The 16,734-nt window shown below is 34.1% G+C and overlaps 3 protein-coding genes across 8 annotated transcripts in view; 1 reads left to right on the plus strand and 2 right to left on the minus strand.

Moving 5' to 3' along the window:
* The window catches only part of LOC110615180 (endo-1,4-beta-xylanase 1), a 54,637-nt gene extending 46,829 nt beyond the window's left edge, over window positions 1-7,808 (minus strand). Inside the window, exons 1-8 of one of the 2 annotated variants that reach the window (XM_021757508.2) lie at window positions 7,264-7,808; window positions 7,094-7,150; window positions 5,870-6,234; window positions 5,629-5,788; window positions 5,047-5,405; window positions 4,605-4,782; window positions 3,822-4,358; window positions 2,048-3,402 (exon numbers count right to left, since the gene is read on the minus strand). In XM_021757508.2, coding sequence (XP_021613200.1) covers window positions 2,284-3,402; window positions 3,822-4,358; window positions 4,605-4,782; window positions 5,047-5,405; window positions 5,629-5,788; window positions 5,870-6,234; window positions 7,094-7,150; window positions 7,264-7,335 — 2,847 coding nt within the window. In that variant the 5' untranslated portion in view covers window positions 7,336-7,808 and the 3' untranslated portion in view covers window positions 2,048-2,283. Of the gene's footprint in view, window positions 1-2,047; window positions 3,403-3,821; window positions 4,359-4,604; window positions 4,783-5,046; window positions 5,406-5,628; window positions 5,789-5,869; window positions 6,235-7,093; window positions 7,151-7,263 lie in introns of those variants that run through there. The other variant, XM_043956718.1, reaches the window with a different exon arrangement.
* Window positions 7,809-8,121: 313 nt separating this feature from the next.
* Window positions 8,122-12,698, minus strand: LOC110615573 (endo-1,4-beta-xylanase 1). Of its 2 annotated transcripts, none has more exons than XM_021757509.2 (5): window positions 12,197-12,698; window positions 11,089-11,438; window positions 10,741-10,918; window positions 10,057-10,593; window positions 8,122-9,468 (listed from the first exon to the last, which is right to left on the minus strand). In XM_021757509.2, the coding sequence occupies exons 1-5, from the start codon at window positions 12,296-12,298 to the stop codon at window positions 8,353-8,355; spliced, it is 2,283 nt and encodes a 760-aa protein (XP_021613201.1). In that variant the 5' UTR covers window positions 12,299-12,698; the 3' UTR covers window positions 8,122-8,352. The 2 variants fall into 2 exon arrangements, with proteins under 2 accessions (XP_021613201.1, XP_043812655.1); XM_043956720.1 differs by having other exon boundaries at window positions 11,089-11,385; window positions 12,197-12,697.
* A 1,074-nt stretch (window positions 12,699-13,772) lies between these two features.
* LOC110616205 lies at window positions 13,773-16,356 on the plus strand. Of its 4 annotated transcripts, none has more exons than XM_021758554.2 (3): window positions 13,773-14,144; window positions 14,719-14,827; window positions 14,909-16,356. In XM_021758554.2, the coding sequence occupies exons 2-3, from the start codon at window positions 14,780-14,782 to the stop codon at window positions 15,842-15,844; spliced, it is 984 nt and encodes a 327-aa protein (XP_021614246.1). In that variant the 5' UTR covers window positions 13,773-14,144; window positions 14,719-14,779; the 3' UTR covers window positions 15,845-16,356. The 4 variants fall into 4 exon arrangements, with proteins under 4 accessions (XP_021614246.1, XP_043812957.1, XP_021614245.1 ...); XM_043957022.1 differs by having other exon boundaries at window positions 13,773-13,945; XM_021758553.2 differs by having other exon boundaries at window positions 13,773-13,945; window positions 14,719-16,356.
* The last annotated feature ends 378 nt before the right edge of the window (window positions 16,357-16,734 follow it).

Raw genomic sequence — 16,734 nt, forward strand, 5'->3', positions numbered from 1 at the left:
GATAAATACAAGTAAATATATTTTTAATATAAAATTTATTATATTAAACACCGATTTTAAAATCTATTAATAAATAGTTAATATTATTCAATCCATAGATTTTTATAACCAATATAATTTTTTAAAATTTGATAAGATTAAAATATAAGAATTAAACTATTTATTTTGAAAAAAATTAAGAATATAAATATTAATTTTAATATAATTCAATAATTAAGTAATACTATATATTTAAAAATATTTTTATCGTTTTAGAAATAATTAATAAAAAATTAAATTAAAAGACTCAATTTAATGGAGTCAAAATAAAGAAATTAAACTATTAGATTAAAAAAAAGTGATTTGTGTATTAATTTTAATATACCTCTAGCAAAATAAATAAACTCTTGAATACACAAGTTTTTTTTTTATTCCAACTAATTTTAAATTCTATATAAAAAATTTAATTATTTATATTTATTATTTTAAATATTGAATAATAAAATTAAAATTTTTAATTTATTATATTATAGTTAAAAAGATATTAAATTGAATATGAAAAAGTTAATAATAAATTATAATATAGTAGTTAAAGTTTATATTATTAATAAAATATATAATTTTTAATTTAAATTTTATATTAAAATTAAATATATTTTATATTTATTATAGTAATATTAAATATATTATATTGAATAAATATTTATTACAAATAAATTTTTAATTATCATAAGAATTCCTTACCTGCCTTTGTAAAATATTCTTTAATTGTCATAAAAATATAATATGAATTATAAATATAAGATTTATTTAATACTTTAATAATAAATTTTAAATAAATTAAATCTCACAAATATAAAAAAAAATACTTTATACAAAATTAATTTAAACTATTATATTACTTTAGTGAATAGAATTTTAGTCTAAGAATTCACCAGATGAACATATTTTCTGGATATATACAACTCCTAAAAATCCCAGAGAATCACACCTTCCAGTTTCCACTGCTCTCACAAAGCGTTACTTCCAAGTCATTTGCTCTAATATACTAACCAGCTGAAGACATTATCGACTTCTGCAAATCAAATCGGAATTTATATTTCGTCACGAATTTAATTATAATTACCAATCTTTCTATTAAAAATTAATCATATGAATACTTAAAAATAGGATTCGAATGTTAATTTTTAAATTTAAATTCATCACAAATCTAATTATAATTATCCGTCCTTTAAATCTGATTGGATCTAAAAATACTCAATCATTACCATCTCTAATTCCACAAGCTCATCAGCTTCCATGCAGACAAGCTCACTACATTTCATTTTCAAACAATGCCTGGTTAAATTTTTTATTAAAAATTTGGATATAAAGTCAAATTAAATATTTATATATCTGTCTGTTTAAGATCAAATAAACTCAATTCAATTTATTTTATCAATTAAGTTTTTATATTTTTACTTAATGCCAAATAAATTCTTACATAATATAATAATATTATTTTTTAATAATAAAATAATTTTTATAGTTTTAAAAATTATTACTATTTTTATATATTAATTAAAATACTAAATTTTTAATATTTTAAATAAAAAATAATATTGTATTATTAAAAAAATAATACTATAAAATTTATTTAGCTTTTAATAAAAGTTATGAGCTTAATTGATAGCTTTTGAGTAAAATTAAAGAGTTTAATTGAACTTATTTCCTAAAAAAAATTTAGAAATTTTCATTGTCCATGCTTGTTCTGGTAACAAATATTTGCTTCTTCAAATGCTTAAACCTTGCCTTCTGGTTCATGGGAAAAATATGAAGTCCTGCAAACATTCACCGTTTGGTCTTGGACATGAACCTCCATTAAGCTCAATGGAATCAACTTTTCATTTCTAAATCACTTAAAAAACATTATTTATATAAAAAATTTATATTAAATTCTTATAAAATTTGAAATCTTCAGTAAGTAAGCCCCTTAGAATAAAAAATTTTAAAAAAATTTAATTTGATTCAATTCAATTCAATTTATTTATTTTTATTAATTTTTCTTTTCAAGAATGGAAGCAAGGCAGAATATAAACATAAACTTTTATTCCTCATATCTGATCATTACATTGAAGATAACAAATGGATTTATTTTTTGGGTAATATGTTTGAATATTACTATATGAATAACAATGCTTGAACATATATTGACAATACAAAATATTTCAATTTATTTACACAAGTTTTTGACAAGTATGAATCACCAGAAACGTAATTTAACTTTTCAATTTGTTCAGCAGCAATCACTTGAGATTTGAGAACTTACTTCAAGTCTATGGATACCACCACAGGTGTATCTCCCTTATCAACAACAAATGTTTTTGTAAACTTCTTGCAGAGAGTAAAAATTTCCACCTCATATGCCCCAGGAAATCCTCTGAATGTGAATTCTCCTTGCTCATTAAGATGCCCATGAGCACCAGTCAGCCACTCTTCTTTAAGACCAAGGTATCTTTTACCAGCTTCATTGACTTCACCTTCTGCATTAACCAAATGAGCGTTGTCTCGGGACATGAACAACTCCCAAAATCCCCAGAGCATAATGCCTTCTACAGCAGGATGAGCAAAAGCTTCTCGAAGCATGACTTCCAAATCATCCCCTCTAATATATTCATTAATGGAAGACACATCAAGCTCCGTAAACCAGATTGGAAGACCAAGATAACCTAATTTATCGAGAGCAGAACAGACAATAGGCCCAACTGGACTGTCTATATGTCCTTGAACTCCAATTCCTCCTACAGGCGCGCCTTGTTCTTGTAAATCAAGAATCTGTGCTATATACTTTTCTGGAGATGATCTAGTGTCATTTCCATCCTCAACATGATAATCATTCACAAAGAGGGTGGCAGATGGATCTAGCTGATTGGCAGTCTTGAACATGTATGCACGGATATTTTTACCCAACCGATCTTGATAGAAAGATCCATGCAACATCTCATTGTTCACATCATAATGCCTGAATTTTCCCTTATACCGAGTAAGTAGGCCAGTTAGACGATTTTGAACAGCTGTCATCAAGTCATTTTTGTTCAGAGCTTTAATCCATGGCTGGACTGCGCCTTCCACTTCCCAGAAAATACAATGACCCCGGGTTTCTATGTTATTTTTAATGCACACGTCCAACATCTCATCAGCATCCCTATAGTTGAAGTTTCCTTTCTGTGCTTCTGTCCAATACCATTTCAATTCATTTCCAAATACCGCCCAGTTGAAATTTTTCACAAAGAAACTAACAAAATCTTCATTGTCTAAGTTTGTCTTGCTCATACATGAACCAAAGGGGAAAGCGTTTTGGGTTTGTCTGACTTTAAGAAAGGCACCAAGAAAACCACCTGAATCCATCCCTGAGACTTTCAGGGTGACATCACATTTACGAATCTGCATTGCAGAAAAGTAAGGGATTTCCAAATCAAAGATGTGGTAATAAATAAAGGAATTTGGTCAGTCATGTAAATAGAAGTATCCGGTTTGAATATGCTAGTCAGGTATGCATTCTCAAGTGTTAGTTGCATTAATACTAGTATATTACTCAGTGAGGGAAGTATGAACTTTCATAGTCCAAAGATAATACACACACACACACACACGTGTATATATATATATATATTTAAAAAAAAAAGCTTCCTGCACAAGGAGCATTTCTTTGAATATTCCCTAGTGGACTGCATTTACAATTTGGAGAACATCTGACTAGTTTGAATTGTGCAGCTGACTCAAGAAATGTTTTGTTGTTAACTTGTGTAAATTAACAAGTATATAATTGATCAAACACCATAGAAATTAAGAAACCAAATTACCTTGTCAGTCTGGATCCTCAAATGCTTGAATCGTGCCTCTCTGTCAACAGGGAAAATGTGAAGTCCAGCAACCATTAAGTCAACACCTGGAGCAGGACCTTGGATATAAACCATGACTTTAGATGGCTGCTTCTCAATTCTGAAGGATCCACCAATTTCATGCCATCTGTCATCACTTATCTCAACTTGTCCTCCATTGACCCATTGGTTGTCCACTCCAAGTGCAACATTCACAATTTGAGGACCAGATGCTCCAGAACTGATCTTAACCCAAGCAGATACCTGATATGTCAAAAAGAGTTTGATTTTATCTGTGATCATTTGTGCAGGGCCCATCCAAGTCTGAGTGCGTTTAGTGATGAGAATATAGCGACCACTTAATGGCTCCTGAGGTCCAAGGGAGTCCCTTGCCATTGGAGGAAGTATACGCGGTGAACCAGTTGCAACACTCAGAGTGCAATTACCAAGAGGAAACCACCCATTGGTTCCATCACTCAAATTGCTATTCTGAATTATATTAATTCCATAAGCAGGATTCTGCAAAACAAATACCACATTCTAATTCCTTAGACCCTAGTAACTCAATAAAATGTGGACATCAAAGTTCGAGTATATCTATGTAAAAACATGTAAAATAAAAAACCTTAAAATTAATTAGTCCCAATTTCCAAGGCTTTAAATCCTTGTGACTCTTCTTCAATTAAATATTCATAAAAAAGATTAGAAAAAACAGAACACAAACTAAAGGAAGGTCTAATATTTAAGTTACTCAGTTCAACCAACCTCAATTACTGGGCGAGGGGAGGGAGGTATTTTCTCAGCATGCCTTACAACCAAACTATTGATAAGAATATCGGTGCCTGCAGGTGGACCTTCTATGTAAATCACAACCCTTTTAGGATTACTATTTAGAAGGAACTTCCCCTGTAACTGTACCCACTCCTTATCTGTTGCCTGCAGACTACAAACCAAAAACAGTTATAATGAAAGCAATGCAAGAATATGGTATAAATTCAAGATAATTTGATTTGATTGATGAAAACGATAGAAATGATATAATTGAATAAAACCTAAAACACACATGCATACACGATATTATTAATATATAAAAATTGATATATAAAGCCTATGAATGAAGGAGAAATCAAGAAAATGTTGTTTACAGAGATTCAAGGTGACAAAAGATCATTTTATATGGAGATTATATAGAGGAGAAAAAGCTCACTTGGCAATGCCTATATATTGTTCTCGGAGATCTGGCGTTTGGACCCATAAAGTAGCTCGCACATCAGCACTGGTAACATTGTTACCAAATATTCGAACCACAGCAATGGCCTCATAAGCTAGCTTTCTCTGTACTCTTCCAGTTATCTCTTGCTGGATTCCATTCCAGCTCTGGGTACGTTCAGTCGCAGCTGCAAAAACTTTTCCAGATTGGGGGAGAATTTTCCCATCGGCCATTGAATCATGTAAAACAATCTTGCAGCCTCTTCCAGACCAGTTATTCAGGCCATCCTCAAATTTGGGATTTAAAATGATGTTCCCATCTCCATCTCCAGTGTCTTCACATTGATTACTTGCATACTATCCATATCAAAATGAAGAAAATTTTACAAATTTATCATCACAACAAGTTATAGACAAAATTAATTTAAGGGAAAAACTTAACTAATTTCTTTTTTTTTTTTTAAAAGACGGGAAAAAACTTCTAAACCTTGCTAATCATAAAAAAAAAAAAAATAAAGATTCTGTGTTCAGCAAAATCAATAAAGTTCTTTGTTTGAAGTTTGACTAAGAAGAAAATTACACTGAAGTCACTTGAACTGGAGCAGTGAATAACTACTGATTGTATAAGCAAGTCAACTGCAGGAGAAGGGCCTTCCAAGTAAAAAACAACACGGTCAGGCATGGTTGACAGGGAGAATGTTCCTTCCAGCTTTTCCCATTTTTCCTTTGACACAGAAGTTCTGCAGGGACAACATTTGTTAAGACAATTTGTATATTTCATTAAGAAGACATGCAATAAATTAAAGCAAAAACTCCATTACTTTCCAATGAACAAATAGCCTGTTGGGGAATCTCGGTATTCCAGTTTCAAAGTAGCTAGGACATCAGCCGGTCTCTGAATAAGTCCTGATACCCCAACATATGCAGAAACAGAGTAAGTGGAACCTGGAGAAACCCTGCTTGTGATATCTTGCTCCAAGCCCTGCCAGCATTCTGTTCGATTTGAGACAACTGCATAATTACCACCTGGCTTTGTAAAGAATCCTGGGTGACCTAACTCTGCTGGAACCACGGAGCAACAGCAGGAATTTGGGTGCCAAGAACACAATCCTCCAGAGAAGTCATGGTTCATTATGATATTGCTGGCATTGTTGCCATTTGAACCAGCCATGCCTTGGTTTACAATCTGCAAACAAAAGGAAGTTGGTAAAACTTGGACAATGAAATAGCTAATCAAAGAAAATTACTAAAATAACTAAAAACACGTCTAAAACTGCAATCTCTCACAAAAATGCTCATATAACATCAGCACACAAACTACACAAGCTCAGGTTATAAGATCAAACTCTTGCATTAAAATTAATTGACAAGGATAATCACCGTTAGAGGCAGGTTCAAAAAGATTTACAAGACCAAGAAGGCGTGAAAATTCTGCATTTGAGTAAGTTGATAATTGACAATCAGGTTCTTCAAGAAACCAATTCAAGGCATATATGCATTAATAATTGGCTTCACACAACCATACTTGCATTCCTTCTCACTTTGGAATTTGACATTTCAACTCCCAGACTGAGAATTTTTTAAGGAAGCAGAAAGATAAGAATATAAACAAAATAAAACAAAATCTCAGTCCAAAGAGCAAACACTTGGTCATAACTCCCACCATTAATTCAAATCTAAACAAATTTATTTGCCATGTCAAAAGGGAAAAAGAAAAAGGAAGAAAGAATATTTTTTTTTGTTCATTTTAATTTATTTGCAATTCAACATTAGCGTTGGACAAGCACTTGTCAGAACATGAAATCATAAAATGTCAAACACTGGGTGGTTCAATTGACTAAAACCCAAAATGAGATTCTATAATCAGCACAAGCACTCTAAAGGGCAACACAAAAGAGACACCTACAAGCTACAAGAAAAGAATATAAGCATCAAAATTTCAACAAAAGCAAACCCAACGCATGAAAATTACAGAAAAAGAGAGAGAAAAAAAAAGATGATGAAGAAGAAGAAGAGGAGAAGCCAAACGCTGATCAAACTTGTACCTCTGGTTTCGTGTTGCCATTATTGCTCTGCGGGTTCTCCATGCTCACTGTGGATCTCTACTCAAAACAAAGATCAAGCAAAACAAAGTGGTGGGTATATTTCAATCAGAAATAGTATAATCACGACTAGATTCTTGCTTGCTTATTACATTGAAAACAAAAATGAGTACCTGGGGGTGTTCACGCCTGGGAGTTGTATTGGATGCTCGACTGCTGAAGCACCAAGCTGAAAACCTCCTCATTTTATACGCATCAATTTTTGGTATTTTAAAGTGCAACCTACGGAAAGCCCGCAGCCAACTCAACCAAACAGTTCGTAATAAATCCTTCGGACAAAACGGTCCATCTCCCAGGTTGTCCTTTGTCGGGGTTAATCAAGCGCAAAATTAACAAACAATGTCTCTGTAATTGTCAGGACAACCTATAAGTCTTCTCTAATCTTAAAGAAAAAATTCTCCTTTTTGCTAACCTTAGGTTGTGATTTCTCTTGTACTACAATTGCTTTATCTTGCAGATTGGGGTAAGCCCTACTGCCGTTAAATGCTTGAATTGGAGTAGAAGGTTTAGAGGTTTGGATATGATCAAATTCTTGATTTGAAAACAATTTCTTTTTCTTGTTTCTTGCATCAGTCTTTGTTTACAAGGCAAAACGTTTTTTAGTTTTGTAATGTGACGTTAGGTGAGGATGGGCTTTCGCTATTTGACTTGCATAATTAGAATACCATACTTTAAAGTTACAAGCTTTACAAGCTATCTTATTGGGTAAACTGTGCATAGGCTGAGTTCATATCAAACAGATGGCGGCCTGTGCTCTATATTTGAGCTAATTCTAGCATATGTTCCTTTATGCATTTTGTCACAGTTGTCAGTGGATTCTTCTGGATTAGGAATTATGCCTAGTGGGCAAAAGATACAAGAAACAACATTGGTCATGTATGGGAATTGTGACATAATTGATAGTGCGTCGAGTTTTGATAAATCTGTAAACTAATAGAACAAGATTAAGTAGATAAATATCATATGCTTGATGAGATCATCCCAGCTATCTTATGCCTGGATGTAATAATGGACAACTATAAATTATAAAGAAAATGTTATTACAAACTGTTGATGAATATGAGAAACTGCAACCTAGAAAGACAGGAACTTCCACTCTCTTCCTGTAATAGCACTAGAAGATAGCAGCCAGTTAGTGATATCTAATGTTAATGAGCACTGGCAGTTTGTGAAATCTCTATGAATAACAATCGCCTAAATGTCTATAATGCAATGGAAAGAATGAGTGGCAAATCACCCTTGTCAACAATAAATGTCCTGTTAACTATCTTTGATGATGAAATCACTTCAATGTTGTAAGTCCCTTGAAAACCTCTAAATCTGAACTCTCCTTGCTGGTTAATAGTCCCCCTAGCATGAGACAGCCACTCTCTCTTGAGAGCAAGGAATCTCTTACCAGCGAGATTAATTTTACCATCTGCATTCACTAGATGAGCATATTTTCGGGACATGTACAACTCCCAAAATCCCCAGAGAATCACACCTTCCACTGCAGGATGTGCATAGGCCTCACGAAGCATTACTTCCAAGTCATCTGCTCTGATATACTCATTAGCTGAAGACACGTCAAGTTCAGTAAACCAGATTGGAAGGCCAAGAGTTCCTAATTTATTCAGTGCGGAAGAAACAATGGATCCTACTGGAACATCAATATGGCCTTGAATGCCAATTCCTCCCACTGGAGCACCTTGCTCCTGGAGGTCAAGAATTTGCTGTATGTATTTCTCTGGCGTTGATCTAATGTCAATTCCATCCTCAATGTGATAATCATTCACAAAGAGATTGGCAGATGGGTCTAGTTGGTTGGCAGTTTTGAAAATGTTTGCTCGGATATCTTTACCCAGTCGATCCTTATAGAATGACCCATGCAGCATTTCATTGTTCACATCATAGTGCTTGAACATTCCCTTGTAACGTGTGAGGAGATCTGTGAGATGGTTCTGAACAGCAGTCCTCAAGCCACTTTCATTCAAGGATCGAACCCATGATTGAACTGCATACTCCATTTCCCAGAAGATACAGTGACCTCGGATTTCTATGTTGTGGTTCTTGCACCAATCCACTAGCTCATCAGCTTCCCTGTAGTCGAACTTACCTTCTTGCGGTTCTGTCCAGGACCACTTCATTTCATTTTCAAACACAGCCCAGTTAAAATTTTTAATAAAAAATTTTAAAAATTCTTCATTGTCCATGCTTGTTCTAGTTATACATGATCCCAAAGGAAAACTGTTTTGCGTCTGTGCAACTTTGACAAGATTGCCAAGGATATTGCTATTTTCTGATCCAGAAAATTTTAGGATGATATCACGCTTACGTATCTGCATGGTAACAAATGAAATTCCATAATCAGAAAAGCTGTATGATAGCAATAAATAACAAGAACTTATTTATTCAATACTGGAAAATGCATCATTTATGTATGCAACAGAATGAGACCCAATAGAAGTTGCTCTATGGTAATTTTAGGATATTCTAGAGTGATCTTTAAACCTTGTATCCAATTTTAACTACTTTAGAATATTTGCAGTGTATCCTCGTTTAGCCTAGAGAGTAAAAGATACTTCCATCGTGTTTATTTGAACTTAGATTTTATTTTCTACGGGTTTAACAAATTAAGCATCATCTAGCAAAGAATCTCGTCTGTACTCTGTATTTTATCCAATCAACTGAGATGTTTTAAAATTACAACTGAGAATGCATTCTAGGATTGCAGAACAAAATGCATAATAGCACGTGTCGCTAATGACTACAAACAGTTCGCATAAGCTCCTTTCAGTAAAAGAGAAAACACTCACTCAACTTGAAGAAAGCAACTTATTCAATGTCAAAAAGGATCAGATTCCAACTTTTGCATTATAGTGAATAAATAAAAAGCAAAACAACATAATATTTTTGCTTGCCATTACCTTATCCGTTTGCTGCTTCAAATACTTAAACCTTGCCTTTCGGTTTACGGGAAAAATATGAAGTCCTGCAACCATTAAATCAACACCTGAAGCAGGACCTTGGACATAAACCATAACATTGGATGCTTGCTTCTCAATTCTAAAGGACCCACCAATTTCATGCCACTTGTCATCATTAGACTCAACTTCACCCCCATTGACCCACTGCCCATCCACACTAAGTGCAACATTTAAAATCTGAGGTTCAGTTGCTCCAGCACCAATTCGAACCCAAGCAGATACTTGGTATGTCAAATAGAGTTGCAGTTTCTCAGTTATCATCTGAGCAGGACCCATCCAAGAATCTGAACGATTGGTTACCATGATGTAGCGGCCACTTAGAGGCTTATAAGGTCCAAGAGAATCACTTGCCATTGGAGGGAGTACATGTGGGGAACCAGTCTGAACACTCAAAGCACAGTTACCAAGAGGAAACCACCCAGCGGTGGCATCATCAAGGTCACTGTTCTCAATTATATTCACTCCAAAAGGTACATTCTAGAAAACAAAAGAAAATCACATTATAATTCCAATATCTTAGAAAATACAGCAATTCATGCCACATAGCTTATATATCAGAAGCTCCTTATTCATAATCATGTGCTTCATTTGTGCACATGTATGTGAGAGAAAAATCTTACCAACCTTAGAAACTGGCCGGGATGAAGTAGGGTTCTTCTCTGCATGCATTACAAATAAACTATTTATCAGAATGTCTGTGCCTGGAGGTGGACCTTCTAAATATATTACTGCTCTAGATGGAGAACTATTAAGAAGGAACTCCCCCTGCAATTGTACCCAATCTTTGTCTGTTGCCTGTGAGCTACAGTGACAGTATAAACATCACCTTCTGTACTAGTAAAAACATTGAAGCAGGTCTTGACATGTAAATATAATTCAAACTAATATAATTTTGATAAACAGTAACAATTCTGTCAATACTATCATTTCCAATAAAAGAAAAAGAAAAGAAAGATGATGGAAGAGACTAACTTGGCAATGGCTATGTACTCTTCGCGAAGATCTTGTTCTTGAACCCACAAAGTGACTTCTACACCAGCACTGGTGATATAATCACTATATATGCGAACTAGGGCAACAACTTCATAAGCAACATGTTGTTGCACTCTTCCAGTTATCTCTTGCTCAATTCCATTCCACTTTTCTGTGCGTTCTGTTGCAGAAGCAAAGAACTTTCCTGATTGTGGAATAATTCTTCCATCTCCCATAGATTCATGTACTTCAATCTTGCAGCCTTTGCCAGACCAATTATTAAGGCCATCCTCAAATCTAGGATTCAATATGATGCTATCAGCAGCAGCAACATGGCCTTTGCTTGCAATCTTTATGAAACGTGGGAATGCACATATCAGGCACAGGGATTCACAAACAAAACAATTCTAAAAAATGGTGCCAAACAATATACTTGTCAAAATGGCTCTAATCCCTTGTTTGGATCCTTAATTGTGCAGAGGAAATGAAGAGAAATTGAATAGTGGAATAAATAGAAAAGAAAAGAAAGGAAATCTAATTTAATATCCTCCTTTGCCCGTTTTCTCTCCTCCATTTAACGTCTAAAAATGAAAATTTTGAGAAATCAGGTTTCTTTTCTTTCTATTTGCTCCATTTCCCTCATTCCAAACAAAGGGTAACGGAACATGGAAACAAGTTGTGCAATATAGATTCAAAATATATCTAAAGTGAGCAAAACAGAATTAAAGTCAGAGTCAAGTCAGGCATCAGGATATTGAGATGAGGTTCATTCTTGAGCCAAACTGGAGCTAGAAATATAGCTCAAATGAATTTATTAAAGCTGATCATAAAAACCATTAAGAGTTCAAAGTCTGATAAAAAATTACAATGAAGGATTTCAGTGTAAAATGTATTCAACCTTGCTCAAGCATCATGATCAATGCATTGCCACAGAAACATCCTGACAGTAATAAGTAAAAAAACAAACAAGCAAATAAAAACTACATTGCTTAGGGCCATAATCCAATTTCTACCAGCAAAAAACAACAAAGTAAATGCAACAAAACATCAAAGCTAAAGGTGTGAAAGTTGGAACTGAATTGAATATAAAAGAAAATGTGGACTGCACCTGGTAAAATTGATTTGGAACCACAACTGATTCTGCAGAAAGACCCAGAAGCAAAACCAGAAGCAAAAGGATGACAATGCGAGAGGAAAGCAATTGCTCCATGGGACAAAAGCAAATGAACCCGTGACTCCATTTCGGAGGGTAGAAAAGGAGGGAGAATTGCAACAAAAAAATTGATATTGGTGAGCATTTTTTTATTATTTAGTGGGAGAAAGAGGGAAATGGGCAAGAGAATCGTGATTAAAATTTGCAGAAATGGGTCAGGAGAGGACCATACTGCCATGGTAGGAGAGATTAAAAATATCATTTGTGGATGCCAAATTTTAAATGGCTATGGGGAGCATGTTCAGCATCAGCGGCTCCAAGTCATCCACCTTTCTTTACAGCTCTGCTCCATTTCTCCACTGTCACTCTCCGCTCTGCTCAGCTCCTGGTGGTGGCTGGTGGATGGCAACTAGCAAACTGAACTAGCCTATTAACCCTCTAATTCATAGGGGCAATTGGGTATGGGGATGGACTTTAAAGGACAAACCATATGCATATGCAACAGTTCAATAACAAAATAAATAAATATTAAGAAAGTTAAGATTTAATTCCAAAAATTTATTAATTGATATTAAAATAATTTTAAATTTTTAATAAATTTACTACTTAATCTCGAAAAAAATCTAAAAAATAATCTTAATTATTTTAGTTATTCACTTAAAAAATAATGATAATTTTAGAAGATAAATTTTCACTCTCCTTGTTTATTATTAAAAATCACGTCATTAACTTTAATATTATAGATTAGTCAGTAAAATTTTTAAATTTTATAAATATTTTAATATATTTTTTAAAATTAATAAAAATTTTTATATTAAAAAATTAAATAATGATTTTCTTTAAATACTTTTCTGACATATATAGCCTTTACTTGCAAATAATTTACTTCCAATGAAACTTATGAACATTATGTCGGCAGAATGAAGATGGAAAGCGTGTCTGGCCGAGGGCACAAAAGGCCACTTATCCACTTTCTTACTGTTTTACCTTCCATCGGTTGGATTCAAGCTATATATTTAATTATGTAATTAAATTAAATTAAATTAAATATTTTTATATTATATTTAGTGTAAATATATATTAAATTAATTTACCTTGATTATTTTGATTTATTAATTTAAGTTTTATTTAGATTATTTTGAATTTATTTCAATCTCAATTTTCATATATCTCTATTTAATATTTAAATATAAATTTAATTTATAAACATTCATAGTTTTAATAATAAAACTTTTACTCTTTTAATTTCTAATTTATTTAAAAAAAATAATTTATCAAAATTAAATCTTAATACTTAATACATAATATAGATATTTTTATCATTGCATTACATCCTACGAAGCATTTCTCATTTTTCATAATCTAAATATGTGTCGTATTTGAATTATACATAATTCTAAAATATATAATATAAAAGGTCGAATAAGAAAAATATAATAATAAATAAAAATAAGACAGAGTGGTTGAAACGACACCGTATATTTAGAAGCAAACAAGCAATTAAATCGAGGCAAAGCAGAACAGAAATGAATGCCGACATTTCAGTGTCCCAGGCACAGGTACTCTCAGTCTCGTGTGATACTCTCACACTGCCTCCCCCCACACCATAGAGAGAGAGAGAGAGAGAGAGAGAGAGAGAGAGAGAGAATGCTCACACCCCTTAGCTGCCTTCTCTTCTCTCCTTTTCCTTCCATTCTCAGCCAGGTGGTTCTCTTCTCTTTTTCTAGCCATTTTCATTGGAGCACAAGCCCACTAGAGACCTTGTTGCTCTGGGTTGCTTGAATTCTGTTTGCATATGCACACACAGATACCCATATCATAAAACACCTTGAAAAATTCTTTCTTTCTTTCTTTCCCATATTTCATTTCATTTTCTGGGATCTGCAGCTCAGCTTTCTCACTGGTAACCCATTTTTCTGTCACTTCTTTTCCTTGCCCATTTTTTATATGTACTGCTTTCTCTGTTCAATGATCTTGTTGGGATTCCTTGCATTTTATGATTTTAATTAGATTTGTTGTTCTGTTCATATGTGTATGTGTTAAATTTAATTTCATTTGCTTTTGCCTTTTGCACATTTAGTTCCCTTTGCCAATTATGCTTTGTGTCGTTTATCTGTTTGTTTATATATCAAACTGGAAATGGTTAACCCTTTCAGTTTGTTGGAAATGTAATGGATGTCCCTTGCTTCTACTTGCTGCTCAATCTCTTTTATGTGGGACAAAGATAGCTCCATTTTTCTGCTTTGTATATTTTGGGTAAGTTCTGTTTGGTAGGAAGCCAAACAATGATCAACAGAGTAGGTGAAGAAGCAAACATTTGCCCTTTTTAAAAAAAGCAAAAAAAAAAATCCCATTTGCAGTGTGTATGACTTGTTTGGTCATGTTGAGCCTAAAAGAACATTAATTTTGCATATTGGGTTTGATTTATGGTGGTGAATTTCTGACTATTTTCTTGTGGTTTTGGTTTCCACCCCCAGATTGGAATAAACAATTGCTGTGGATAATTGAAAGGGGTACACCTATTTTAGGGAGTTGATTATGTTGAAGCAATCACCTAATAGAAACCAGAGATCAAAAGGCTTTAAGGTGAAACATTTTCTTCAGATATGTCTATTGCTTGTCATTTGCATTTGGCTGCTTAACCAACTCAAGCTCTCCTATGATAAGAAAAACTCTTATGATAGTCGCACCGGAGAGGAACTAGAAAAGGTGCAAAGGGAGCATGAGAATATAAAACTTGGAAGGAAGGATCTCCTTCCTCGAGTTGATGAAACAACATTGGAAGGTGAAAGCAAAGGAGATAAAGCAGAACTAGAAGAAGGGATTGAAGAGATTAAACCTGAAGAAGTTGAGGATGATGGAAGAGGTGGTGGAGATGATGAGATAGAGAGACATGATCAAGATAGAACAGAAGAGGAAGAATCTGACGAAGTAGAAGATCTCATTGATGTAGATGATAGAGAGAGGGATGTGGGAACTGAAGAGCACGAGAGTGAAGAGAAGAGCAACCAACTCGAGGATGCAAGTTCAATAAATCATCGAGCCCAGAATGGAGGTACAAGGAATTCTCAGGAGGCAAGAGAGGAACATTACAAGGGTGATGATGCTTCCAGTTCTGTGGTGCACAACATCCAAAATCTAAGCTCTGAATTTCAGATTGGAGGTCTCAGAAGGATAAATGTGGCAATTGGATTGAAAAGAGTTGTAACTGGTGAAGAAAAAGATGAGTTTAATTCGGCCAATTCATATACTGGCTCAGAATCTAGTTCACTTACTGAGGCAGTGGCAAATCAGAAACCAAAAATTGAGCTTAATCCAGAATCAATCATTGTGGAAATGCTGGAGACAATTCATCACTTGAATGCAACTGCTACTGGAGAGCCCACATTCTTGCAAGCTGCTTCCAGGGAACAAAATGGAAGCTCCGGTGAAGCCAAGGAAAGCACGCAATCAAATGCTAATTCAACTTTTTCTGCTATGTCTGGCAGTTTGGGTGCAGTTAACCATGGGGCAGCCTCTGTTTCCAAGCCTATGGTTAACAGGCACACTATCAAACTTGACCCTTCCACTTCGTCAGAGAGAAACAAATCAACAATGCTTTAACAACCATGAACGAGAGTGTTGATACAGCTAATAGTCAGGGTTCAACATCTATTGCAAATGAAAGAGAAGAGACTGTAGAAAAAACTCAGCATCAGTGACAATTAGTGAGGATGTAGGTTCTGAAAAAATGAGTACTTTGACTCGCTTAAGTCCTAACTCTTCCCCGAAGATTAAAAAAAAAAAAAGAAAGAAAAGAAAAGAAACTAGAGAAAATGACAGGAAGTAAAATGCTGATGAAGCTGAATAACACATCATGATAACCATGTCATAGATTCACCCTTTTGAGGGTGTGTGATTTCGTGTCCTTTCACATTATGAATTTTCCTGTAGCTGTGTAATTGTACACATATATATGCTCCTCTTTTATGCTTCAAGTCCATAAATGCCGGGATAAATATATGATGGTGTAGAAGCTGGAAAATCAGACGGCTAATGTGTATTGCTTGTATCGTTTTTCAGTTTTTCTATTTCTTGTGTTCCATGATATTGCAGGCTAGTGGGAGTTGTTTGTCCCTTGGATTATTGGATAGGATCGATAATGATACTTTCTGACTTGCTGAATTTTGCTTGGTCAGAGAAGACTAGCAACTAATGCGAGAGGAAGAAACTTTAATAATTTTTGGAAATGGCATGCAGGTATCATACCAATGAGTCTAAGCCACCAGCCTAGATAGGCCCTGTGGAGTGATATCAGTCCACATCAATGAGGCCCAACCTGGCATTTCTCTAGACGCGCTAAGGTTATAACTTATTTCTTCAATCTCTGCAGATGAGTCCCTTAAATTGCTTCCATTCAACTTCTCAAGCCCAATGGTGATATTTGAAATTTGCTTCTTATGTAATTATAACTGGGAAATCCGTTGCTTCTGCTTCATGATGCCAAAATCAGC

This window comes from Manihot esculenta, chromosome 5, assembly GCF_001659605.2.
Source record: "Manihot esculenta cultivar AM560-2 chromosome 5, M.esculenta_v8, whole genome shotgun sequence".
NCBI lineage: Eukaryota > Viridiplantae > Streptophyta > Magnoliopsida > Malpighiales > Euphorbiaceae > Manihot > Manihot esculenta.

Bases quoted from the DNA above. Each gene is read 5' to 3' on its own strand.
- LOC110615573 (XM_021757509.2), bottom strand. From the start codon at position 12,298: ATGGAGCAATTGCTTTCCTCTCGCATTGTCATCCTTTTGCTTCTGGTT. The intron at 10,919-11,088 runs GTTAGTCTCTTC...CTGTCACTGTAG, and splicing joins GAGTACATAGCCATTGCCAA to CTCACAGGCAACAGACAAAG. The intron at 10,594-10,740 runs GTTGGTAAGATT...TTTGTTTTCTAG, and splicing joins CATCCCGGCCAGTTTCTAAG to AATGTACCTTTTGGAGTGAA.
- LOC110616205 (XM_021758553.2), top strand. From the start codon at position 14,780: ATGTTGAAGCAATCACCTAATAGAAACCAGAGATCAAAAGGCTTTAAG.